Source organism: Myotis daubentonii, chromosome 11 (assembly GCF_963259705.1).
Source record: "Myotis daubentonii chromosome 11, mMyoDau2.1, whole genome shotgun sequence".
NCBI lineage: Eukaryota > Metazoa > Chordata > Mammalia > Chiroptera > Vespertilionidae > Myotis > Myotis daubentonii.
Genome location: NC_081850.1, coordinates 75,151,068 through 75,174,846, shown reverse-complemented (window position 1 = coordinate 75,174,846; position 23,779 = coordinate 75,151,068). Strand labels below are relative to the sequence as shown.

Below are 23,779 nucleotides of genomic sequence, written 5' to 3'. Positions count from 1 at the left end.
CAACTCAGTTCTCCTCCTCCCACTCCTCCCACTCCTCCTCCTCCTCCTCCTCCTCCTCCTCCTCCTCCTCCTCCTCCTCCAGGTCTCTGAGTGGATGCCCATAGTCCGGTTTTCACTGTACCCGAGGTAAAGGCAGGGCCTGACTCCGTTGGAGGGCACAGTGGTCTGGGCTTGGCCTTAGAGGACAGCCGTTCGCCAGGGAGGTGGGGTACACAGATGATGTTCCAAGAAGAAGTGAGGAAACAGGCTCAGAGAGGTTAAATCCCTCACCCTAGGTCACACAGCTGGTAGGAAGCAGGGCCGGGATTCAAATCCATGCCTGGACGCGAGATCTGCTTGCACCCCCAAGTGGGTTGTGTGGGCAATGGGCTAAGGGGCCAGGGGCCAGGGGCCAGGGCTGGACAGAACCTGGGAAAGGCACCCTCAGGGGCACAGACAGAACTCTACCCGAAATAAAGTGCACGCAGGGAGCATGCCCAGGCCCTGTGCTCAGCTCTTCTCGTGCATCGTGATGGCCACTGCCCAGGTCTGTCAACACTACGGTGCCAGGCCCAGCCGGGTGCACGGCTCTTCCTGTCTCCGATCCCCAACCCTGTGATCCACAGACAGAACCACCAGATCTATGACACGCGCCCTGTACACACCACAGGACACCCACTCCCGCGGCCCAGGCATCAGAGGCAGAGGCGGGAGAGAGGCGAGTGCTGAGAGGCAGTCACCCCGTCCCAGAAGGGACCTCACACTGGAGGCTGGATGGCTCCAGTCCACAGACGCCTCTCTCCATCCCACTGAGAGTGGCTGCTGGAGGTGTCACCTGGGGCCTTCATAGGGCAAACTCCAGCTGCGGGAGATGACGGACAGGCAGTGTCAACACTGAGCCTCAGCGTCCCCTCTGAAATGGGGTGACAAACCACCTGTCCCGGGGGTGGCGCCAACATTAAATAAGGGAACGTACAGGAAGGGCCTGGCCAAGGGCTGACCCAGAGATGCTCAACATCAACTTCTCATGGCACAACACACAGACGACACCTAAAACACGACCCCACCTGGGAGACGTATCCCCGCGTCACTTTCCCGCACAGGAAGGGGCTCCTCTAGAACAGCAGTTGCCAGGGGTCCACGGACCACAGGTAGGCGACCGCTGCTCTAGAACACGGCCCCTCCCACCACCACTCAGGCTGGGAATGGCAGGAGGCAGCTGCTCAGTTCAGTTCAGGGGACAGAGGTTCTAACCTGGTTTGCAAGGCCACCTGGTCCACGACAGAGGTTCCCACCCTGCTCTTGTACCTACTCGGAGTGGAAGGCTGACACCTGTCCAACAGGAGGAGCTGCTCAGGCACCCGGGCTCCGATGAGCACACCTGTGCCCTGTGCGTCCATGTAGACAGGCCCCTTAGCCTGTGATTGGATGTCTCAGGTGGTCTCCTACTGTTATTTTCTTTGACCTTGAGAATGAGTTGTGAGATCCCCCCTTCTCGTCTCGAGGTCCAGCAACCCACCAGCCTTTTTCTAATACCCTGACCAAACATTTGCTTTCTGAACAAGGGCTGCAGCCTGATTTCATTCATCTCTGGGTCTAACCCACTGATGGACCCAGAAAAGGTACCTGGTGAAAATCTATCAAGTCAACACATTTCATCCAATTTGGAGTGAGGAATAAGAACCTGGGGGCTCATGCTGCACCCCAGTTCCCTCATGGATGAAGTGAGGATGCTTCTGCCCTCCCCCAACTCCACGAGCAAGGGAACACATATGCCCCCTGTTTTTATTTAGGCCTTCCTAGGACAAAGCCTTCGCCTCCCACCCCAAGGGTTGCCGGTCAAGGTGTAAATCTCCAACAAACACTGGTATATGCTTCTTTCAACAGACCTGAGGTCAACCCTGAGACGGTCCTTGGGAAGTTAAAGAAGACATATTTGTGTGTGCGTGTGTGCCCCGTGTCCACAGGGTATTTTTGCAAAACCACACAGCATAGAGGCGGTTTTATGTAAAAGATAAGAAAGGCTGACCCATACACTAATTGAATCATGCAAATAACTACTTAGCCCTGGGAGAGGCTCCTGCAGGCAGGCTGAGCCCGCGCGAGGGAGGATGGCTTCGGAGGGCCATCTATTTTATAAAGTTGACTCTCACAGCATAACTGGCTCAAGATTAATGGGAATGGTGGCCCTACACCCTGTTTTGCCTGGTTCCACCAATTGAAACAGTAAAACAGTTGTATTTATCATAGACAATTGGCTGAAACTGATTAACATTAATTTGATTTCCTGTGAGTCAATTTCCTTGAGATATATAGTAAACAGGCCAATTACCTGCTATTGACTTCTTTTATAATAAAGATTTGGATATCAGCGACAGATGTGTATGTACGTATGTGAAATTCCTAACCATTTGAATAAAACAAAAACAATGTTTAACCTAGTTAAAGGATGTCTAGTTGGTCTTACATTTTACAAGTTTTAGAGTTTTTTAAAAGCTATGTTAAAGCCCTAGCCCAGGGGTCCTCAAACTATGGCCCGCGGGCCACATGCAAATACAAATACTGTATTTGTTCCTGTTTTGTTTTTTTACTTCAAAATAAGATATGTGCAGTGTGCATAGGAATTTGTTCATAGTTTTTTTTTAAACTATAGTCCGGCCCTCCAACGGTCTGAGGGACAGTGAACTGGCCCCCTGTTTAAAAAGTTTGAGGACCCCTGCCCTAGCCAGATAGTTCAATTGGTTAGAGCAGCGGTTCTCAACCTGTGGGTCGCGACCCCTTTGGTGGTCGAACCCCCCTTTCAGATATTTACTTTACGATTCATCATAGTAGCAACATTACAGTTATGAAGTAGCAACGAAAATAATTTTATGGTTGGGTCACAACATGAGGAACTGTATTTAAAGGGCCAGAAGGTTGAGAACCACTGGGTTAGAGCATCATCCTGATACGTCAAGGTTGCAGGTTCGATCAACCAATGAATGCATAAGTAAATGGACAACAAATAAATGTTTCTCTCTCTCTCCAATTAAAAATGTGTTAAGTTGCAGGTTTCATATATATATACATATATATATATATATATATTTAATGGCATCTAAGGGTTACTCTTTCCAGACAAACTTTTGCTTGTTCTTAACTGGTGTCTCACAGAAGTTATGAAAGTGAAGAAATGAGAGTGACAAGACTGGCTATTTTTAAAAAGTTACAACAAAGGTTTTTCTATTTAGCTAGCTAGTGCCAACTGCATCATTAGGTCAGGATGGAGAGTGTAAGCTCCAAGGGTAGACACCCAGGTTCAAACATGGCCCCTTGTTGTCCGAGGTGTGTGGCCGATGGCATTTGCTTAGCTAGCCTCTATGAGCTTTAGTTTCCTAATCTATGAAAATGCAAGTATTCCTTGAGGCGTGCTCAGAGCACAAGGATCAGGAGGACAGGGAACAGCAGCTGGCAACTAGCCAGGAGCCTGCACACAGAGCTGTCAGTTGGTAGGGGCTGTTCCATCCTCCCAACACCACCGTCACCTCAAACTCCCCCTCTCACAGGCCACACACCTGTGCACTGGGTCTGTATTGGCTGGTTCACGTGGTGGTGTAAGAAATGGCATCAACATTTAATCATGAAAGCAAAAAGTTTATTCATGTTTGAAACTACATATAACTACCACGAGGAAGACTTTTTCAATCCAGGGTGTAATCCAGTTAGAAAGGAACACGAAACGCTTTTAATACATTAGAATCACCGCCACAAATTATTTTCATGACTCAATCAGTTTCAGAATCGCATACAATACAAAAAGAGAGAAAGGAGAGGGGCCCCATCACACAGGGTGAAATATACAGTACTGAATACTGAAATTCGAATGCATCACAATTAGTCGCCGCTTTTTTTTTTTTTTTTTTGCATGAATTAGTAACAAGATGAAGAACATTCAAAATGTTTCTCAGTATTTACAACAGTTTTACTGATTCTGTGTTAAAGACCCAATGTTTCCACCCTCGGTTTTTTAAAAGTTGCAAATGCAACCCTGATTTTTCTTTTAAAAGATTACAATGTACATTACATTTTATGAAGGGAAAAAAAGAGTTAATTACAAGATGCAAAAAGATAAGAAAGAGACAAACTACAGCGTGAGTATTGTTCAGAGGTAGTAAGTGAGCACTCTAAGCTACAGAACATGTTGAAATTCTATTGGTTTGTATGAGTTCGCATGAGGTAATAAAGCTGTGTTTTGATTGGTGAGATGTATAAATACTCTTTTGCTACACTATATACAACACTCCAGAGAGCAGAGCCTTGGTCAATGCCCAGAGGACGTAGCAAACCTTGACAAGTTTGTGCAGCACCCAGCGCACATCGTAAAACCCAGATGGATCTCATGTTCACCTCCATCAGCAGCAAGTACCTTCATCTCCCAGAACAGTCTGGATCCATAATTTAATTACCAAGCAGACTCTGGGCACTGGTGCTTTGAGAGAGAGAAAAGATGCCACCAGTCTCTGATCTAATTATAACACAAGAGATCGCAACAAAATGTGATGAAGAAGTGTCTTAAGCACAACCATCATTAACAGAGAGAGCCAAACAGCTCCTTTATTCCAACTCCTGTAGCAATATGAAAGAGAGACAAGCAAAGTCTGCGATGGAAACACGCGAGAAGTTCAATTTAGGTGAGGTGAGTCTTTGCATCTGCTTTAACCATTGAGGTTTAGCATACATTGTACTTTTTTACCCTTAAGGCCAAAGTACTTGGCAACTGTGAAACCATTAATGTAAAATATTGATAATAAATTATGATAAAATAGCTACAGGACTGTCAACAATGTTAAATCTTGGCCTAATTGGATAAAGTGCTTTTTTTTTTTTTAAACATTGTGTGTTTTTAAGTATAAATACAAATGATTATGATTCTTTAAAAAACAGATGACCAAGTTCTCTAATAAGACAAGGTTTTACAGTAAAGCTGTAGATGGTGGGCCACAAAACTGCTTTCCTTCTCCTCCTATTGCTCTGAATGCACTAGCGAGGCATGTCAGCTCAGGGAAAGTGTTGCCAGAGATTAGTTAGAGGTATCAGAGTGCACACTTCCTGGGCCTTCTGTAGGAGAAGTCACAGAAGATGGAGTTGTTGCGTCCTGCCAGCCTCCATTAGCCTGAAAGGAGAAACACAGTTCAACGGGTGCACGTCTACATATTAATTCTACTCCCCGATTTAAAATACCAGATGACAACATGAGAGCAAAGATGCATTAGCGAAATGTATTTTCTAAACCCACTTTGGCAGCACTTTGAAGCATGTGTTAAAGTGGGATTAAATGCATGTAAAACAAATCCATCCCACCAAGTAAAGACTTGGCAATAAATCAGCACACTGAGGGAGGGCTCTGCCAGTCTGAAGCTGGCACCAACCTCAGCCTGTGATTTGCTGGTAAAGAGGAGGTGACTAGAAAAGAAATCTTTTAAGAAGGGAGCAGTAGAGAAGTCAGGGCAATGCCTCAGCAAGACCTTGGGTCCACGGAGTACAAACTTCAGCCTGGCTTAATCCTTGTCTCCATCGAGAAGAACTGCCCGCCCTTTTTCACACAGGCTGACAGTCAGTTACTATAATCCCGGGAAAACGAAGGCCAGGCTTTCCCTCCAAATAGGATCCTCCAGAATGAAAACGCATGAACTGTGGAGGAGCACACACTATTTAAATCTGCATTCCAATTATCTCTAACTGGAGCTCCTATCTGGGATGTTGCTACCGCTTTTCACAAGCCACTGGGCCTTCCTGCCTCAGGTCTGCATCAGCAATAACAGTACTCAGAAACAAATTTGCCTCATGTCTTGGCCTATCGAGGCAATTGCTGAAATCAACGTCTGATCAGATTTCTGCTGTGGCAGACAGCTTGTCGCTACATATTTTTATGTCAGTCAAGAGGGAGGTGCTGGGCTTGTGAGTTGGGGAACACTGAGTGGAAGTGACGGGGCGGGCCTTTCTGGAGAGAAGGCGAGGGCGAGCTGGCTGACACCCAGCGCCTGCGGCACAGAGGGGCCTCATGCGAGGCTGCCCCAGGTCCGGACCTCCCACACCAATGTCAGTGTGGTCATGAGGTTCCCCGGTCCTCCTGCATCCCTCACATCCATCTGCAACTTCTGAGAGGCCACCCAAAATGTCTTCCTTTAGGCCTGTGTCAGCAGGCTTCTGAGAACTCTCTAGATTCCCTATGCAGCCTGGTGCTGGCTGCTAGATGAGCCGTGTGCTGGGAATTCTTCCTTCTCCTGTGATCGCTGTTCTTGGAGAACTCCCTTTCCTCCCTAGGATCACCCACAGAGATGACCAGAGCCAAAGGGAAAGAGATATTCAGGTTTGAGGCGTTCAGGTTAGGAAAAAACCAGTGTCAGCAGTGTATTTCAAAGCCTCAGTAGTGCAGGGCGGATGCTGACATGCTTATGTGTATTTGTGTGGATGCTAAGAAATCCTCTTCTCTATCTAAAAGGTAAGCTATGAGAGTTTTCACCCTCAGGTATGAAAATCTACTTAGAAAAAGAAAGACTCTTATGCAGATACAAGTCTGAAGACATTCCATCTGAAGTAAACATCATTCCTCTTTTATCCAAATTTATAAACAACAAATGTACAATATTTTTACCCAGCCTGGCAGCTGGAGGAGAGGTTGTCAGCAAGCATTCTTTTTTTTCAAAATAAATTAATCCTTACTCTGGTGGTTTGAGATTATGCACTGTATTATACAACAGCGCCTTATCAAGCCTCATCAGTGAAGATGGAATTCATGTCTGTAAAACGCTGCAGGCAATCACAGTTTCATATTTTATCATGTTGATAAGGATATCGCACATTCTCTGAAGCATTTCAAAACACTTAAATGAAAAAGGAGAAATGCAACTAAAAGGCTTTTTATATGGTTTGTTGTGGGTTATTATGAGTTATTTATAAACCCAAAAAGATTTGACATTTCAAATGTAAAAGATTTGAGTATTTAATGGTCCTTTTTCCCCGTTACAATTGAACATCCTCAATCACTTTTTAAATCATTAATATTTTACTCTCATAGCAAGTCAAGGCCCTAAAAAGGGGGAATTGTGTCCATTTTCTTCCTGACTCTACCACCATGTGTTGGGTGGTTCATTTCCTCCCTAAATCTGGAATCCCAGCTCCACCCTGATGACCTAATCCCCCCCACCTCCCCAACCCCCCACCCCATTTTCCATCCATGTCAGGGTGGGAGGGAATGTTAAGCTGAATTGGCTATGAAAGTTAAAATCAGTTCCTCCATAATTAAAACCTGAGGGGCAGTGTGTCTTCCATGCTGACAGCACAGCAAACTGCTCTGAAGAGCAAAATCCTTTGTGCAGCCTTTGTTGATTGTTTGGGCCCTCCAAGGCTGTCCCCTTCGCCTGAGCTGTGTGGGGGAATTTTTCCTGCTGCTCGATTCTCAGATAAATGACCTGTTCTTCACCTTTTTCCTGGACCCACACGGCAGAGGCAGTAGGAGATGGCACCTTGATGGACAGGTGTTTTAGCCCCTATTGATGATGCACTCTGGGCATCTGTGAGGACTTCTAAGGGCATGTAAGCAATAAGTGTTTAAATTCATAAAATAAAAGGGTAGTGAAGACGCTGCCTTCCCTACCTGCCCACAGATGAGAAGCCAAGTCAAATGGCCATTAATTTATTTATTAGTCGCCATTTACCTGACACTATTTCTACAGCTCTTCACATGTGGTTCCCCAGAGTACTCACATTTAAATTATGTGGACTGTACAGTGAATTTCCTCCAAGGCCATCACTGTAGCCTCCCGTCTGATTGATAACATGACGGAGGGTATCCACCTAGAAGTGAGACGAAACAAAATTCATCATCACAAATCTATTAAAACATCATCACTTACAAAAGGAAACAATTTAAATTATGTGTGCCGCGTGGGTTTAGCATCTTCAATAAAAGACAAATTATCAATCAAACATGACTGGCAGAATTTCAACCATTCTTTGCATGTTTAAACTCACACGTCTTTTATGCCAGAAACAGTAATGTCTTCATGGCAATGCAAACTTTCCATCTACACCGACCAAATGTGTGTGGTGGCTGTGGGTGAAATCTACTTATAAATGTGTATACTGATCTCTCTCTCTCACACACACATATACAGGCACACGCGCGCACGCACATACACACACACACACCTATGTGCATAAAAACTGTTGTCAATAGGATGAGAATTCTAAGAACTTAGGTTTTTATATTGACTTAAAAAAACACAGACATAAAACAGTAATCTATTCGTAAATCATACACTCATTGGTACACACAATTTTTCTGGTCTGTTTTGGTGCAAAATAAGATGCCCCTAACCCCTCTCCATGAGCTCAAGCCAGAGCCGAATGCATTCACAAAGTTGATCAAGTTTGAATCATCAAAAGTCGCTGTTTGCTTGACTTTTCGTTAAATTAAATGTGGGGCTGATGGGTCACGTCTGGAAGCACCCAGCCCAGGTCCTGCACAGATGTGCAGGCCACTTCCACGGGGTGAGAGCAAGGAGTTTTGAGCCCAAACCCTACCCTGCCAGAAAGGCCCCAGGTGGGGCATTTCTCCTACCTGTGATTGCACATTGGCTCCGACTTGGGACCCTTGGTAAGAATCCCCATTCAGACTCTGCATGTTCATGAACATGTCCCCAGAATTTGGGAGGTTAAAAGAACCAGAAGAACCTGGAAAGGAAAGAGTTAAGTGGCTGAATAACAGAGAGCTACACACAACCCTCACAGACCTAGAGGCGGGAAAGGAGGACAGGCACAGGAGGGAAAGGTCTGTACAACATGAAGCATTTCCGGGCTAAGAGGATGGAGAGTAACGGCAAAGAGCTAGGTTCTGAGTCATGTTACAGCTAGGAGAGTCCTACCAATGGGGAAGCTCAATAAGAAACAAAGAGAAAATCAAAATAAACAGAAAAACACCTAGTAGCTGGCCTGGCACCATCCCGTTTTATCTCCAGGATCTGGTCATTAAATATGCTCTTCACCATCATTCACTCCATGGTGGACAACTACCCAGAGAAGAAATATTTTTCTGAAGCTCGTTCTAAGCCATAATTCTACCTAACTTCCATCTGTTTTCATGTTCCATTAAAAACCCGGGGGTAGGGGGGGGGGGAGAGAGAGAAAGACCACAAAACAAACAGAAAACTCCCCATTTCTGAATTTTTAAAGATATATATTAATAATATGAATTGCTTCTCAAGTCTATCTGTTCGGACCAGCTGCACAACTTTCATTGTCACTCAAGTTCCCTGTAATTAAGATGTTTCTAATTCCATCACAAATGTCACATAAAATTTAGGTATGAGGAGCCAGGATATTGCACCCATGTATTAAGTCCCATATCCCTCACAGCTAACCACCCACCGATCCTAGCAAGCCAGCCCAGGTGCTGAGGAAATGCTAAGAAGGGCAGCAGACAAGTCTGTGGCCGCATTAGGTAGAAAGCAGGACTGTACTTCACTCCAACATTCTAGCCTCATTGCACAGCAACAGATAAATGTCCCACTTCTGCTATTTCAATCTTTGACAGGCACTATTGACCTTAAAATGATATACGAACAATATAGTTAAAGTAATCATTAGTGGTGGCACTTTGCCTAATCTGCTGAATTAAAAACCACTACAAAGTTCCAAAACCTACCAGTAGCAAGTGAACTAACAGTAGGTTTCTACAGGCTCTGGCCATTCAGTCATTCCCCATCCCAGGAGCAAGCCTGCGTTTTTACACAATTCCTCCTTTATAAAGCCACCGTGCCCTCAGTAGGGCTCTTGCTTCCTGACCTGTGGGACAAGGCTTTGTGGCCTAAGGCTGCCTGGGCTGAGCAGGGAGTGAGCGCCCAGTACGCACCAGAATTTGGCGTGGTGGGCGAATTGGTCTGGTTGTTCTGCACAGCTGCGGCCACTGCGTGTGCGGCTGTCACGGCTGTCTTTGCAGCGTAGAGGTTGGCTTCTTCCTGAAACTTGCCAATATTCTTCTTGTACCTGATTCGTTTGTTGCCAAACCAGTTGGATACCTACAAATCACAGGGTCGTGAGTGAGGAGAAGAGAGATCAGAGGGGGGAAAAGTCAAACTTACAGTAACTGTTGGACACCAAGGGGATCCCTTGGGAGACACTCAATTCTGAGCCTGAAATCACATCCTGTGGATAATGCATAATGGTTTTGGGGGTTCACTTTCTCTTTTGCAAATCTCTCAACACTCTTGGAATGAAACTGCTTCTTGGAGGTAGCCACAGCAACACTAACATGGCTGTAAGCACTGTTTGTTCATAAAAGAATACTCAATTGGTGTATACCTATTAGTATATAAGTGATCAGTCCCCCCTAAAAGTAGCTGAAAGCTAAAGGAAACATTTGTTAAGTTAGGTAAAAAAATAAGAAATACTTGAGAAAGAATGGCTATTCTTTCTGGGTCTGGGACAATTTTGGCAGCTGTACAGTAGAATCATGTTTGGTCTGCTGAAAAGAGTAACATCAATTAGTAATGGATGAAAAATCCCTTTGTCTCCTGCCTTAGAAGATACGTCTGTCTGCCAACAGAACTGCTTGAGCTCTGCCAGTTAACATGGGAGAGGGTCACAACTTGAAAACTCAAATGACTGCAGTAAAGTCAAATGCAAATACACAGGAGTGGCTCTGATTCCATCCAGTGGACTATCCTTTTGCAAACCACTTACAATACTTCATACCAGGGCACATGTGAGATATTTCTAAAGAGGATTTTGTCAACAAGCAGATGTCAGCACATCTCACTGACAGCAAAACTTCAGCCCAAGTTATGGCTCAGTTACAATATGTGTTCAGGCTCTTATAGCTGAGCTATATAAAGAAGCTAAAACCCACAGAGCAATTTATAAGAAGGTACCAACTGCTATATAAAAGGCTCTGACCTCTCTTGTTAAAGTAACAGTTAAAAAAATACTTTTCAATAATTTCTTAATATGTCAAAGGGGCATGTTGCTATGGTATCAGGCTGGTGAGTCACTGTTTTATCCTGAACAGCTATTCAGGGCCCTGAGGAAAAAGGAGTGGTATGAGCCCTCCAATCCAATTTATGCCAACAGGCAGGCTTGTTCACCATCTTTGCCAAGTCTTTAATTGCTTGGGAAAAGAACTCTCATTCTTCAACCCATGGCACTCATCCTTCTAAAAGAAGCCAGAGAACCCTGGCCAGGGAACCACACAAGGAAGACAATGTTGGCCTTGCCGCTGCCCACATGCTGTTCCCTCCTGGGGCAGCACTGTGTGCAAACACACATGTAGGCACACTAACTGAAGAGCCATGCAGCTCCCATGAGCACAGGTTCATAGACAGGAACACGTTAAAACTTGTCAGGAAGAAAACACGCTACAGATCAGGACTCCATAGCTATTTCTGTCCTGCCAGAGGGAGGGAAAAGGAGATATAGAAACATCAATGATGAGCATCATTGATCTGCTGCCTCCTGCACACCCCACACTGGGGATTGAGCCCAAAACCTGGGCATGTGCCCTGACCGGGAATCCAATCGTGACCTCCTGGTTCATATAGGTCCGTGCTCAATCACTGAGCCACGCAGGCTGGGGTCATTTAATCTTAATAATCTCAGGTCCTAGGTCAGCAGTTCTCAACCTATCGGGGTCGAACGACCCTTTCACAAGGGTTGCCTAAGACCATTGGAAAACACATATATAATTACATATTGTTTTTGTGATTAATCACTATGCTTTCATTATGTTCAATTTGTAACAATGAAAATAATCCTGCATATCAGATATTTACATTACGATTCATAACAGTAGCAAAATTACAGTTATGAAGTAGTGACGAAAATAATTTTATGGTTGGGGGTCACCACAACATGAGGAACTGTGTTAAAGGGTTGCAGCATTAGGAAGGTTGAGAACCACTGTCCTAGGTAGTTGATCGAGGTGGTTACAATAGGCATAATAACTGTCCCAAATCCAATGGCCTTTTCTCTCTCCTCAACTTGCTTACCTATCAGCAGTGTCGGATACTTGTAATTACCACTTCTCACTTTTTTCCTGGTGTGGTTTCTATGAGATTATGCTCCTGCTGCTTCTCCTTCCCTGACACCAGAGTGTGTGTGTGTGTGTGTGTGTTTTCTCCAGCACTTAGATCTTGGCCCTCTTCTCTCTTTCTCCTCGAGCAAGCTTATCCTTAGCAACTATTTTTATTTCAATTATCATCTCTGTATGGATGACTCCCAGATTTCCATCTCTATCCCTAACTTCTATGAAGAATTTCAGTTCTAAATTTCTAAGACATTTCCATACAAATATTCAACATATGCTACTACTCTAGCTTGTTTGAATAAAACTGTCAAGCCTTTGAAGAGTTAAATATTGACTATATCTTCAGTGCAAAGGGAGATACTCCTGGTTGAGAGGGAATTTGGCATTTCTTAAGCATAATTAATGAAAATTCCCCAACTCTGAATTTAGCAACAAAGGCCCATCTTAGAATTCTCTTCTTCTAAACAATTCTCTGTTGGATTCCGTGCTTTGTAGTTAATATTACCTTGACAATCAGAGAAGCTATAATACATTAATGAAACCTGGCCTGGAAAATCAGATTACAGCTTTATTAACAGTTTCATAATTGAGGAATCTCTGTACCATCGAAGGTCTCATCTCTAGATATGTAAGAATCCTGTGTTTATGCATACCCCTGGACCAATCAAACAACAGTCATCACTAATAAAGGTTTATTTAATTCTCACAGTAAAATTTTAATATCACCAGCAGCCTGGGGAAGCTTTAGCAAGTGGGTTTGCTTGACATCAGATCGTTTCTATTCTGCTAGTCCCAATACTTCTTAATCTTTAATATCAAGGCAATTAAAATTAATGGCCACTCATCCGAAGCTACTGTGGGCAGTGTTTCCTTGACATCAATTGTTTGATGGGATTACCTAGAGGTTAAACTAACAAGCAAGGTTTAATTGGAAGCAATGAAAGAAGCAGTGATCATACGTTATGTTTAACCTGCATAACCACATCTAAATGAATATCTAAAAATGTTAAACTATTTCTCAAATTAAAATATGCACGTCACATTCTGATATCACAGATTGGGCATTGCAGCAATCCAGCTATTAAGACCATACTGCTGCAAATGAGATTAACATAATTAATGTATAAATGGACACCTAAATTCAGGAATTCTTTTTCACCCTTTTTAAAACAGATGGATACAATTAGTTGCAAAAGAACCCCTACCATCACCCAGTAGGAAGCACCCAAAGCTTCACATCACATGTGGCCCCTCCTACACGTGCTCTCGGTGGAGCCAGGCTGTACACAGGGGGCACTAAGCAAGCAGAGCTTGCTCCATCTCTGAACTGGATGGCGTGCACACAGGTCCCTGAATAGAAACACGGGCAGGAAATTGGTGGAGGAAAGGGAATACACTGTCCTGTGCTTCTCTTTTGAGCCACGTATCAAGGATTCATGACTCTGGACTATACAGAAGGCAAAGGGCCAGGCAAGAATTTAAAAATCAATTAAAAATGAGAATAAAAGCACAAGTATTCTCTTCCTTCCACTGATGTTCATTGCTATCAGCTCCCAGACTGTGAGTTTTTGGCAATCAGGGGAATGAGTAGTGAACATTTTGCTGGCTGCTAATTTTCTGGAGCCCTTCTGCAAAGCCAAGAAGTGGCCAGAGAAGCTTCCGGTCTCTCCCATTTACTATAGCCATGCATTTCCCCAAACCTCATCTAGCTGCAGATTGCCAATTGCTTTTAAAAAGCAAAATGTTTTTCCCCGCCAGCATGGCTCAGTGGTTGAGTCTCAACTTATGAACCAGGAGGTTACAGTTTGATTCTCAGTCAGGGCACATGCCCAGGTTGTAGGCTCTATCCCCAGTGGGGCGTGTGCAGGAGGCAGCTGAATAATGGTTCTCTCTCATCATCAATGTTTTTCTCTCTCTATCCTGCTCCCTTGCTCTCTGTAATCAATAATAGTATTTTTAAAAATGATTTTATATGTGAAATCTAAGACACAAACTAGAGAAACAGATAGTAGAGGGGTGGTTACCAGAGTTGCGGGGGGGGGGGGGGGGAGGAGAGGAAGAAATATTGGTCAAAGGGTATAAACATCATTTATAAAATTAACAAGTTGGGGGTCTCATGTAAAGCATGGTGACCATAGCTAATAATACTGTATAATAAACTTAAATATTGCTGACAAAGTAGGTCTTAAATGTTCTCGCTACAAAAAAGAAATGGTAACTATGTGACTGGATGGTGGTGGGAGCTAATACTGTGGTGGCAATCATTTTACAATTTATAATTACATCAAATCAACAGTTGTATACCTGAAACTTATACAATGTTATGTGTCAATTATATCTATCTATCTATCTAGTTATATATTTACTAGAGGCCTGGTGCACAAAATTTGTGCACTCAGGGGGGAGGGGAGTCCCCTCAGCCCGGCGTGCGCCCTCTCACAGTCCAGGAGCCCTCAAGGGATGTCCAACTGCCAAGGAGTGGGCCTAAACTGGCAGTCAGACATCTTTAGTACCGCCACGGAGTCGGGAGAGGTTCCCGCCACTGCTGCTGCGCTTACCAGCTGTCAGCCCGGCTTCTGGCTGAGCAGCGCTCCCCCCGTGGGAGCCCACTGACCACCAGGGGGCAGTTCCTGCATTGAGCATCTGCCCCCTGGTGGTCAGTGTGTGTCATAGTGACCGGTTCTTCTGTGGTTCAGTCAATTTGCATATTTGTCTTTTATTATATAGGATTGATTTCGGAGAGGAAGGAAGAGGGAGAGATAGAAACATCAATGATGAAAGACAATCATTGATCAGCTGTCTCTTGCACGCCCCCTCATTGGGGATCTGAGCCCACAATCCAGGCATGTGGAATCAAACCCAGGACCCTTCAGTCTGCAGGCTGACACTCTATCCACTGAGCCAAACCGACCAGGGCTCAATTATCTCTTAAAGCTGCGGGGTGGGTGGGGAGGTGTAAAACTCCTTTTCAAATATAACCAAATTCAACTTCTGTGTTGCCTTTTTACCTTCTTCAACAAGGTACTTGGACTTTCACTTAGAATCTTCAACTCTGAATTAGAAAAGTCAGATATGGGCAGTCTCACATATGGGTAAGTGCTTGGGACTCAGGGTCTGGTTTCAAATCCACATTCTGCCACTTACTCTGAGCATTTGGGGCAGGTTACTCTAATTATTTCTGTGTCTCCTCTCATATACAGTATCATCCTCATCGAATTGTTGGGTGCATTAGTGATTCTGGCACAGTGATTACCTGATAACTATTAGCTAGTACTACCACCCAGGTTTTATCAATGAAGAAACAAGCGATCCAGACTATACACAAATTGCCCAAAATCACAGGGCAAAGTATAATGGATCCAGATTTCAACCTCAGGATTTCCCATCACTTTTTTTTCCTGTTGTATAATCAGTTGGGATATGTTTACTGAGTATCTGTTATGGCCAATTCAGTAAGGAAGGCCTCACTTAGGTTGTCGACAGGTTCTGCGACTTTAAGCAAAACAACGTTGAATAAAACCAACTTCACCCTAGATTAATTGATATAAACAAGAGTTAAATTCCTATGGTATCTCAATGTAATAACAAAATGACATTGAACAAAATAATGTTATTCAAGGACCTGCTTACAGTACTATGTGCCATGGGGAGATGAAAAAATAAACATGGACCTCTCTACCTGCCTCGAATTTACAATACAATATGGTTATTATGAAAGCAATGCTAAACACACAAAATAGTCAGCAAACATTGTAGGGCAGTGATGATCGCACACCAAGCTGTAGAGTACAGATTCTAAGTGCAACAGGAAATTGGAGGAAAAGAAGTCCCAGCAGGCCTGGGAAATCAGAGCAGACTCCCGAGGTAAGATGGAACTTGAACTGGACTTCAGCTTCGGTTCAATTCAATTCAATAGCATTTTTATTGAGACTCCACATTTCAGAAGTACAAACTTCTAGAAGCTGTGTTGACAGAAACAAACCAAAAACATAAGCTGCTGCCTCCCTCTCACTAGACCTCTCCAAGATCCCAGAGACTTATTCTACTTTCTAACTTAATTCCCTTTTCCCTTAACATCTAAACCCCCCTTTGTAGTGAAAGAGGAAGGAGAAACCATTCTATACGGAAAGAGGAAAGGAGATAGAGGAGCGCTGGCATGGAAGTGGTGACATCTGAGTGAGGAACATTTCTGTGAGGGAGAAGGAGGGAGCAGTGAGAGGTGAGGGCGGGGGTGGGGGCATGAGTATCAGGGGATGAGCAAGATGAAAGGCACCTGAAGGACTGACGGCTCTGGCTAAGGAACAGGACTGGGGAGAGTGCTCTAGGCAAGGGAAAGGCTGAGGAGGGCTCTGTAGGCTGTCTCATACCCTTCCTGCCCACCATGGGCTCAGTTAAGTGCCAGTTAAGCAGCGGGAAGACTGAGCTTGAGCCTGAGATTTCTAGAAGTGCAGTGGGGAATGGGTTCTGGTGAGGCCAGGTAGGCAGCTTTTCCATCCAGGAGCCTGTCCTGTATCAGTGGTCTACACATCTTTTGCTGGAAAATTCCCTAAAGAAACTTTGAAAAATCAGGTACCCGCTCACATATTTTTCCTCCTCTGCACATTTTTAAAGTTGGCATCTATAATTTTTCATTATAAGTTTATGTAGCTGTAAAAAATGTTATTTCAGTTTGTTATGAATGTTGACATTTTAAAATAAAACAGTAACGCTGTTCTTTAAAATATATCCAACCAAATCTAAGTAGGAAGGCCATTTGATACCCACCATCCATTTTAAAAATATATAAACTTGCTTTTCTTTAACAGTTAAAAATTTTGTGTTCTTTTTTGTTCTTGGAAGAGTATTTTCATTTCGTTTCCCTCCCATATTATCTTAATGCAATATATTTTAATGCTCTATGATAGAAACATATGAAAATTGAAAATTTTAAATGTTACTTCCTATAATTGTAAGGCTTTACATGTTTAACATATCCTTTTGGATTAAGTTATCATTACAGTTAATCTAAAATTGATCAAAGCAATACAAATACTTGTTTTGATAAATAAAAACTTATTTTGCCCATCAAAAGTAAGGTTTTATTACACATGCATTTCTTTTTTTTTCTTTTTTTATTGCTTAAAGTATTACAAAGGGTATTACATATGTATCCATTTTATCCCCCCCGCCCTAGACAGTCCCCTAGCCTCCCCTATCCCCCAGTGTCTTATGTCCATTGGTTATGCTTATATGACACATGCATTTCTTAATCAGAGAGGTGTGGAGTTATAAAATGCTGACTGAAGGAGGTTTGGCTATAATATGGTATCTCCTATTACCCCTTGCTGGGCACTGAAGAAGTTCCCATACTTCGGGGCAACAAGCCATTGAACTGGGTGGGAGTATCCCTTTCATACAGTGGAAAAGGCCAAGTGGGAAAGGGGAGGAGGGAAAAGGGAAACCCACACATGCTTCCCACCACAGCAACGTTCCGAGGCACCTGGGTTTTTGGAGGAGTACAAACATACCTAAGGAAAGCTGGCCAGTGAAACCCTAACACCAGGCGCGCCCTAGTCCCCTTTGGAAAATCTTCACTTCCGTTGTGGCGCATTTATACCCCAGTTCGAGACTGCTGTCTCAAGTGAGCAGACTAGCTCTGATTACATTTTAACTTCTTTGTGTGAGAGCCCCTTGAATGGGGTGTGCCTAGTAAAAACCTTCAGCTACAAAAACAGGGCTCACGCAGGCAACCACCTCTATGTATCACAGAGACTTTTTAGAGCTAGACAAAGAACAAATCTGCCAGCTTCAGGACCTAAAAAACAGTCCTATTAGAGAAATCAACCTAATGGGGTAGATACAGTTTACTTATTATTTAGTATAACCTTTCCGGAGAGTAAGCTAGCAAATACGTGTATACCCTCTGACTCGGCCTAACTGAGAACTTGTCTAGAAGAAATATTTAGAAATATATGTGCCAAAAGATTTGCTACAATCCCACATTTAATAGCTGAAAAAAGAGACTAATAACACTTCTGTATAAAATATATCATTGACTGAAAATCATGTTAGGAAGAATATTTATATTCATAATATAAAGAGGATGAAAGGGGCAATTTCTTTCTTTGCATACAGCATAAGAACTTTGTGGGGGTAAAAACAGTCACGTATCAGTTAATTAGAGCATCATTCCGATATGCCAAGGTTGGGGGTTCTATCCTGGGTTAGGGCACATACAAGAATCAACCAATGAATGCACAAATAAGTGGAACAACAAATTGGTTTCTCTCCCTCCCTTCCTCTCTGTCTCTCTCTCTCTCTCTCTCTCTCAAATCAATTTAAAAAACAGTCATACATAGACATACATAGCTGGGCACATGTACACATATACACACATGCACATGTACACAGAAAAAATTACTAGGAAACACATACTAATCTTTTAGAGTAGATTTATAAGAAATTTCTATTTTTGTGTTTTCCTGTATGTTTTCAAGTATTATTCAAAGAGATTTCAGATAAGGAGTATTTTAAATCAGAAAAAATGTACTTTCCAATGGAAAAGGGAACCAATCTGCTTTTTAAAGCAGAACTCACTTAACAATCTTTAAGAATGAGAGTGCCAGGCCCCGGGCAGCGCACACACCTCCAGGAACCAGCAATTCCACTCCTGTATTCTATCTGGAGAATGGGATTCAGGCCCAAGAACTCTTGAAATAATTAAAATCAGACATTTTGTAAATCTCAAGTGATTAAAATTTCCCAGACTGCTTTGCATTTAAAAAAAAACTCCATGCTCAAATTAAAAAGCTAAGCCATCTACAATGTCTGTACTGTCACTGAAAGGCAATTTTTAAATTAGCATTAGTTGCATCTTACATTTCAAATTCTATCACTACATTTATTTATCATTTAAATAACAATGTTAAATTTTTAAAAGAGAAAAATTATTACATAAAGACTTAATCTTCGAGAGGCAGAAGTGCGGAACTCTAGTGCTCCTCCTTAGTTTTGCTTCCCTGCATAAAACACATTGGGGAGAGGATCAGCACTTGTTTGGAAAAGAAGCAGCTGACACTAAAACATCATTATTGAGATTAGAAAACTAAAAATTTATGAAGCACAAATCTTAGAAAAATATGTGATTGTGGTTCCCATGTTTACTTGTGCTGCACACTTTATGTTCTGTGCCTAATTAAATGCAACAGATTTTGAAATGTTGAAATGCCAAGTCGGGTATAATGGAACATGTAGCATATTTACATGGTAAACAATTTTACCTCTAATAAATAGTTTCTTCCTAATCAATATGTTTTCATCCCCATTATGTGATTCAATTTGAAATGAGGGATAGAAGCAAGAGACTGCTCAATTTTTTATGTTAATGGTGTTAATAAACTAAATCTCATTCTACTCCTCGCCCTCCCAAGGATGCACACTCAGTGTAAGGACATAAAGGCTGGACATACTGTACATAACCACATGTGTGCATTCCAGACGGCAGCTGAGCAAGGCCTTAGGAGCCAGACAGACCTGTGTGTGAACCCCAGCTCTGTGATTTCCCCCGTGTTACCTTGGTCAGGTCATGTCATCTAATGTTCTCCTTTCCTGATGTACAAGGTGGGATAACGATGCCTACTACTCACAGGGCTGTCATGAACATTAAATGAGACAACATGTTAAAATACATAGGACTATGCCTGAGATGTACTAGGCACCTAATAAATGCTACCTCTCCCTTTTCTGAGAACAAACAAGCAACAAGAGCAACATAGCCAGGCCAGTGTGGCACCATGGGTTGAGCATTGTCCCATGGATGAAGAGGTCGCTGGTTCGATTTCGGGTCAGGGCATATGCCCTGGTTACAGGATCAATCCTGGGCATGCAGGAGGCAGCCAATCGATGTTTCTCTATCATTAATATTTCTCTCTCTCTCTCCCTCTTCCTTCCTCTATCTCAAAAAAATAAAAAAGAATCAATAAAAACAGGTGTGTTTTTTTTAAAAGAGCAACAACAAAGCCCTCTTGCTTTCTGTAGTCACAAAGGTCAGGTCTCCCTTTTCACAGGAGCTTTGAATTCTGGGGAGAGCCAGTCCATGTTCCCAGTGCTGGTGGGATAAAGGCTATGAGGACATGGAACAGCCCACCAGACCTCAGAGAGAAGGCAGGGGAGGGTTAGAGGGGGAGGGCAAGAGACCAACCAAAGGATTTGTATGCATGCATACAAGCATAACCAATGGACACAGACAGTAGGGGGGTGTGGGCAGGTGCTGGGGGGTGGGAGAAGTAAATGGGAGAAAAAGGAGACATATGTAATACTTTCAACAATAAGAAATTTAAATTAAAAAAAGAGAGATAGAGAGAGAAAAAAGGGGGTGCTCAGCATAATAAACTTCCTAGCAGAGGAGAATATAGAGCTCCTATCTGCACATACCTGCCGGGCTACTCCTCTGCATAAGGAGCTGGTATTACCTATGCCTCTTTTTCTCTCCTCATTCCTGCCCCAACATGACAGCCACTTGCATGACAATGCACTGGACCTAGAATTTGTAGGAAACCTAGGTTTATAGCCTACTTATACCTATATTTACAACAGCAGCCATAGATGGAGACTGCATTATGAGCCAGCCACTGTGTCAGGAACTTTACATCCATTATCTTATTTAGATAAGATCCAGGGTTACGAATGTAGAAATAAAGTCAGCAACTATATGTAACTTGCCTGAGGTCACACAGCCTTTCCTGTGCTTTTCCACTATCCCTTATCTAGTAGGAACTTCTAAATTAATACTCTTAATTTTAAAAATTCAAAAAATATTTACTCAATTTTATTTCTTCTCCATTGTATTAAATGGCTAAGGCTATAAAAGTATATTCTACCTTTTCAGTGCAAAATATTTTGGCTCTTTTATTTTTTAAATGTGGGCTAGCCCAAGAATCCAAATCATCTGTTTTCTTTTTAGAAAATAAGTTCCAAATTCCTAACAATTGTCTTAAAAACCAACTTGAAACACAACCCACTTCTAATGGGAAAACTGAACAATAGAAATTCAGTTTCCATAGTATTTGAAATAATTTAAAACAGATTCACTTGTCAAGTACTATATTTTTTTTATTTGAGGCTGTGAAACATTTTATTGCCATAATGTACTGACACCCTCACAGTCTGGCTTTGCCCTTTCTATTCTATGCATGATAGACTGATAAGTACTCATGACATTCACAAAGAGGTTCATCTGTAAAAGTATATAAAACGTCAGCCTCCCGGCCACAGCACATAGAAAAGAGATGACACCATTCGTCTCCCTAAAACACGTGCTGAGGGGCAGTTCTAAATGACCACAGATGATATTTTCAGTTAAAGATGCTTTTCTTTAAAATTCTCTTTTAAAAAAATAAAATGTGCTAGGTGTACAACTGAATAGGTTCCTGCATAAGCTCCATGGAAAGCCTTTGGCAGATTTTGGAACACTGACAACTCAACTGTGAAACTACCTCCCATCAGCTGCACTGAAAGGTGGAGCCCTTTACCAGGTGACACACCAGCATCCCAGAACTAAACTCAAGAGCACTCTTTAATAAACAATAATGGGCCAGATTTTTTGTCTAGATAAGTGTCATGTCAATCTAATTCCTGTAAATGAAAACATCAAAGTTTATTCAGTGTTCTATAGTCAAGCCTTTTGTTTCGTGGAAACCCTTATTTAATCAAATACCAGTCCCTACCAAATACATACCCCAGTTTTCTTTACTTCTTAAAAATCCAGAAATTTTCACTGAATTTATTTAAAATGTCCTCAAAGCCCTAGCTGGTTTGGCTCACTGGATAGAGGGGTAGGCAAACTTTTTGACTCGAGGGCCACAATGGGTTCTTAAACTGGACCGGAGGGCCTGAACAAAAGCATGGATGGAGTGTTTGTGTGAACTAATATAAATTCAAAGTAAGCATCATTACATAAAAGGGTACGGTCTTGTTTTTATTTAGTTTTATTCATTTCAAACAGGCCAGATCCGGCCCGCGGGCCGTAGTTTGCCCACGGCTGGGATAGAGCGACGGCCTGGGGACTGAAGGGTCCCAGGTTCAATTCCGGTCAAGGGCATGTACTTGGTTGCAGGCACATCCCCAGTAGGGGGTGTGCAGGAGGCAGCTGATCGATGCTTCTCTCTCATCCATGTTTCTAACTCTCTATCCTTCTCCCTTCCTCTCTGTAAAAAATCAATAGAATTATTTAAAAAAAATTTTTTTTAAATAATTAAAAAAAATAAAATGTCCTCAAAAGATATATTACCCTTTCAACATACATAATTCTAAAAACAAATCACATACATTTTTAGAGTAAAAAATACAACAAGGGTAGGTAGATCTATTCAAAACTAATAAACATAACCCCACTTGCCAAACCCTGGCCATCCCATGGCCCCCGGGCTCTCACCTTTGTGGAGCCTGTGAAGGGCTGGGCTGCCTGCACACTGGTTTGCTGGAGGGCACAGCCTCTGTTCCCTCTTTCTCTTGGCACCTTTACACGGCTCTGTCTGCACAACATACCCAGCAAGAAAACTGGTTTGAATGGGTGACAGATTTGCATTTAGCAAGCACTAATGATATGCCCGGCACTGTAACATATATGATCTCATTTAGCCCTCAAACCTCTGATGAAAATATTATTATCCTAATTCTACAGATCAAACAATAGAAACTTCAGGTTAAATAATTAGCGTAAGGTCACATTGCTACTTAATAATGGTGGAGTAGAGTCTGAGTGACTTTTCTGCATCTTCCTATACTAAGTACAATCATCTGGAGTTAAAGTATCAATTTCTCAAAATGAGTAATAAGAAATGATAGTACCACTGCCTAAATGGAACACAAGTAACAAAACTTAGTTTTGGTTAAAAAAATCTGGAGTGCCTCCAGGGTCATATTTCCTAAATATCTAACTTTAGGGAATCAAGAGGGAGAAAATGAAACTATTTATATTACTTTAACATTGATTCTCAACCTTCCTAATGCTGCGACCCTTTAATACAGTTCCTCATGTTGTGGTGACCCCCAATTTCATTGTTACAAATTGAACATAATTAAAGCATAGTGATTAATCACAAAAACAATATGTAATTATATGTGTTTTCCTATGGTCTTAGGCGACCCCTGTGAAAGGGTCGTTCGACCCCCAAAGGGGTCGCGACCCACAGGTAGAGAACTGCTACTTTAGAACTTTTCTCCCTTGATCTTCAGCCCAGTCATCTGACAAGGTCCCAGTGGGGTTACGGTAACCCATTAGTTCTTTTACCCTCTTCCACTCCTGGGCTCAGAGCTTAGCTAGGGCAAGTCACAAGCCCAGGCCATTGGATTGCCTCTGATTATATACCTCAACCCAGAATTCTTTATCTCCCCTAATTAATTTCATAGTACTTATTACCATAACATTCAAATTCATATCCAATTATTTACCCATCTCCAAAATATCAGTTCTACCAACAAAATACTTTCAAATCTATCCCTATTTTCTACTATCAGTGGCCTAATTTGAATCTTCACCACCTCTTGCCTGAATTATACCAATAATTTATGTAGTCACTTTCATCCTATTGGTTCCCCCTAAAACTGACCTTACATTCTGGTGCTAGGATTATCTTTCAATCTAATCACATACCTCAACCCAGAATTCCTTATCTCCCATAATTCATTTCATAGCACTTACCACCATCCTATCTAATATCCTATCTAATAATAGATAATCATGGTAATTGACCATACCTT

General features: G+C 42.5%; 1 protein-coding gene across 4 annotated transcripts in view; it reads right to left on the bottom strand.

The window, feature by feature from the left end:
• Positions 1 to 3,591: 3,591 nt before the first annotated feature.
• Positions 3,592 to 23,779, bottom strand: part of PBX3 (PBX homeobox 3) — a 201,905-nt gene continuing 181,717 nt past the window's right edge. For 3 of the 4 annotated variants that reach the window (XM_059658047.1, XM_059658049.1, XM_059658048.1), the window contains 4 exons: positions 9,872 to 10,037; positions 8,582 to 8,694; positions 7,726 to 7,815; positions 3,592 to 5,131 (listed from right to left, as the gene is read on the bottom strand). In XM_059658047.1, the coding sequence (XP_059514030.1) occupies positions 5,039 to 5,131; positions 7,726 to 7,815; positions 8,582 to 8,694; positions 9,872 to 10,037 (462 nt within the window). In that variant the 3' untranslated portion in view covers positions 3,592 to 5,038. The remainder of the gene's footprint in view (positions 5,132 to 7,725; positions 7,816 to 8,581; positions 8,695 to 9,871; positions 10,038 to 23,779) is intronic. The other variant, XM_059658050.1, reaches the window with a different exon arrangement.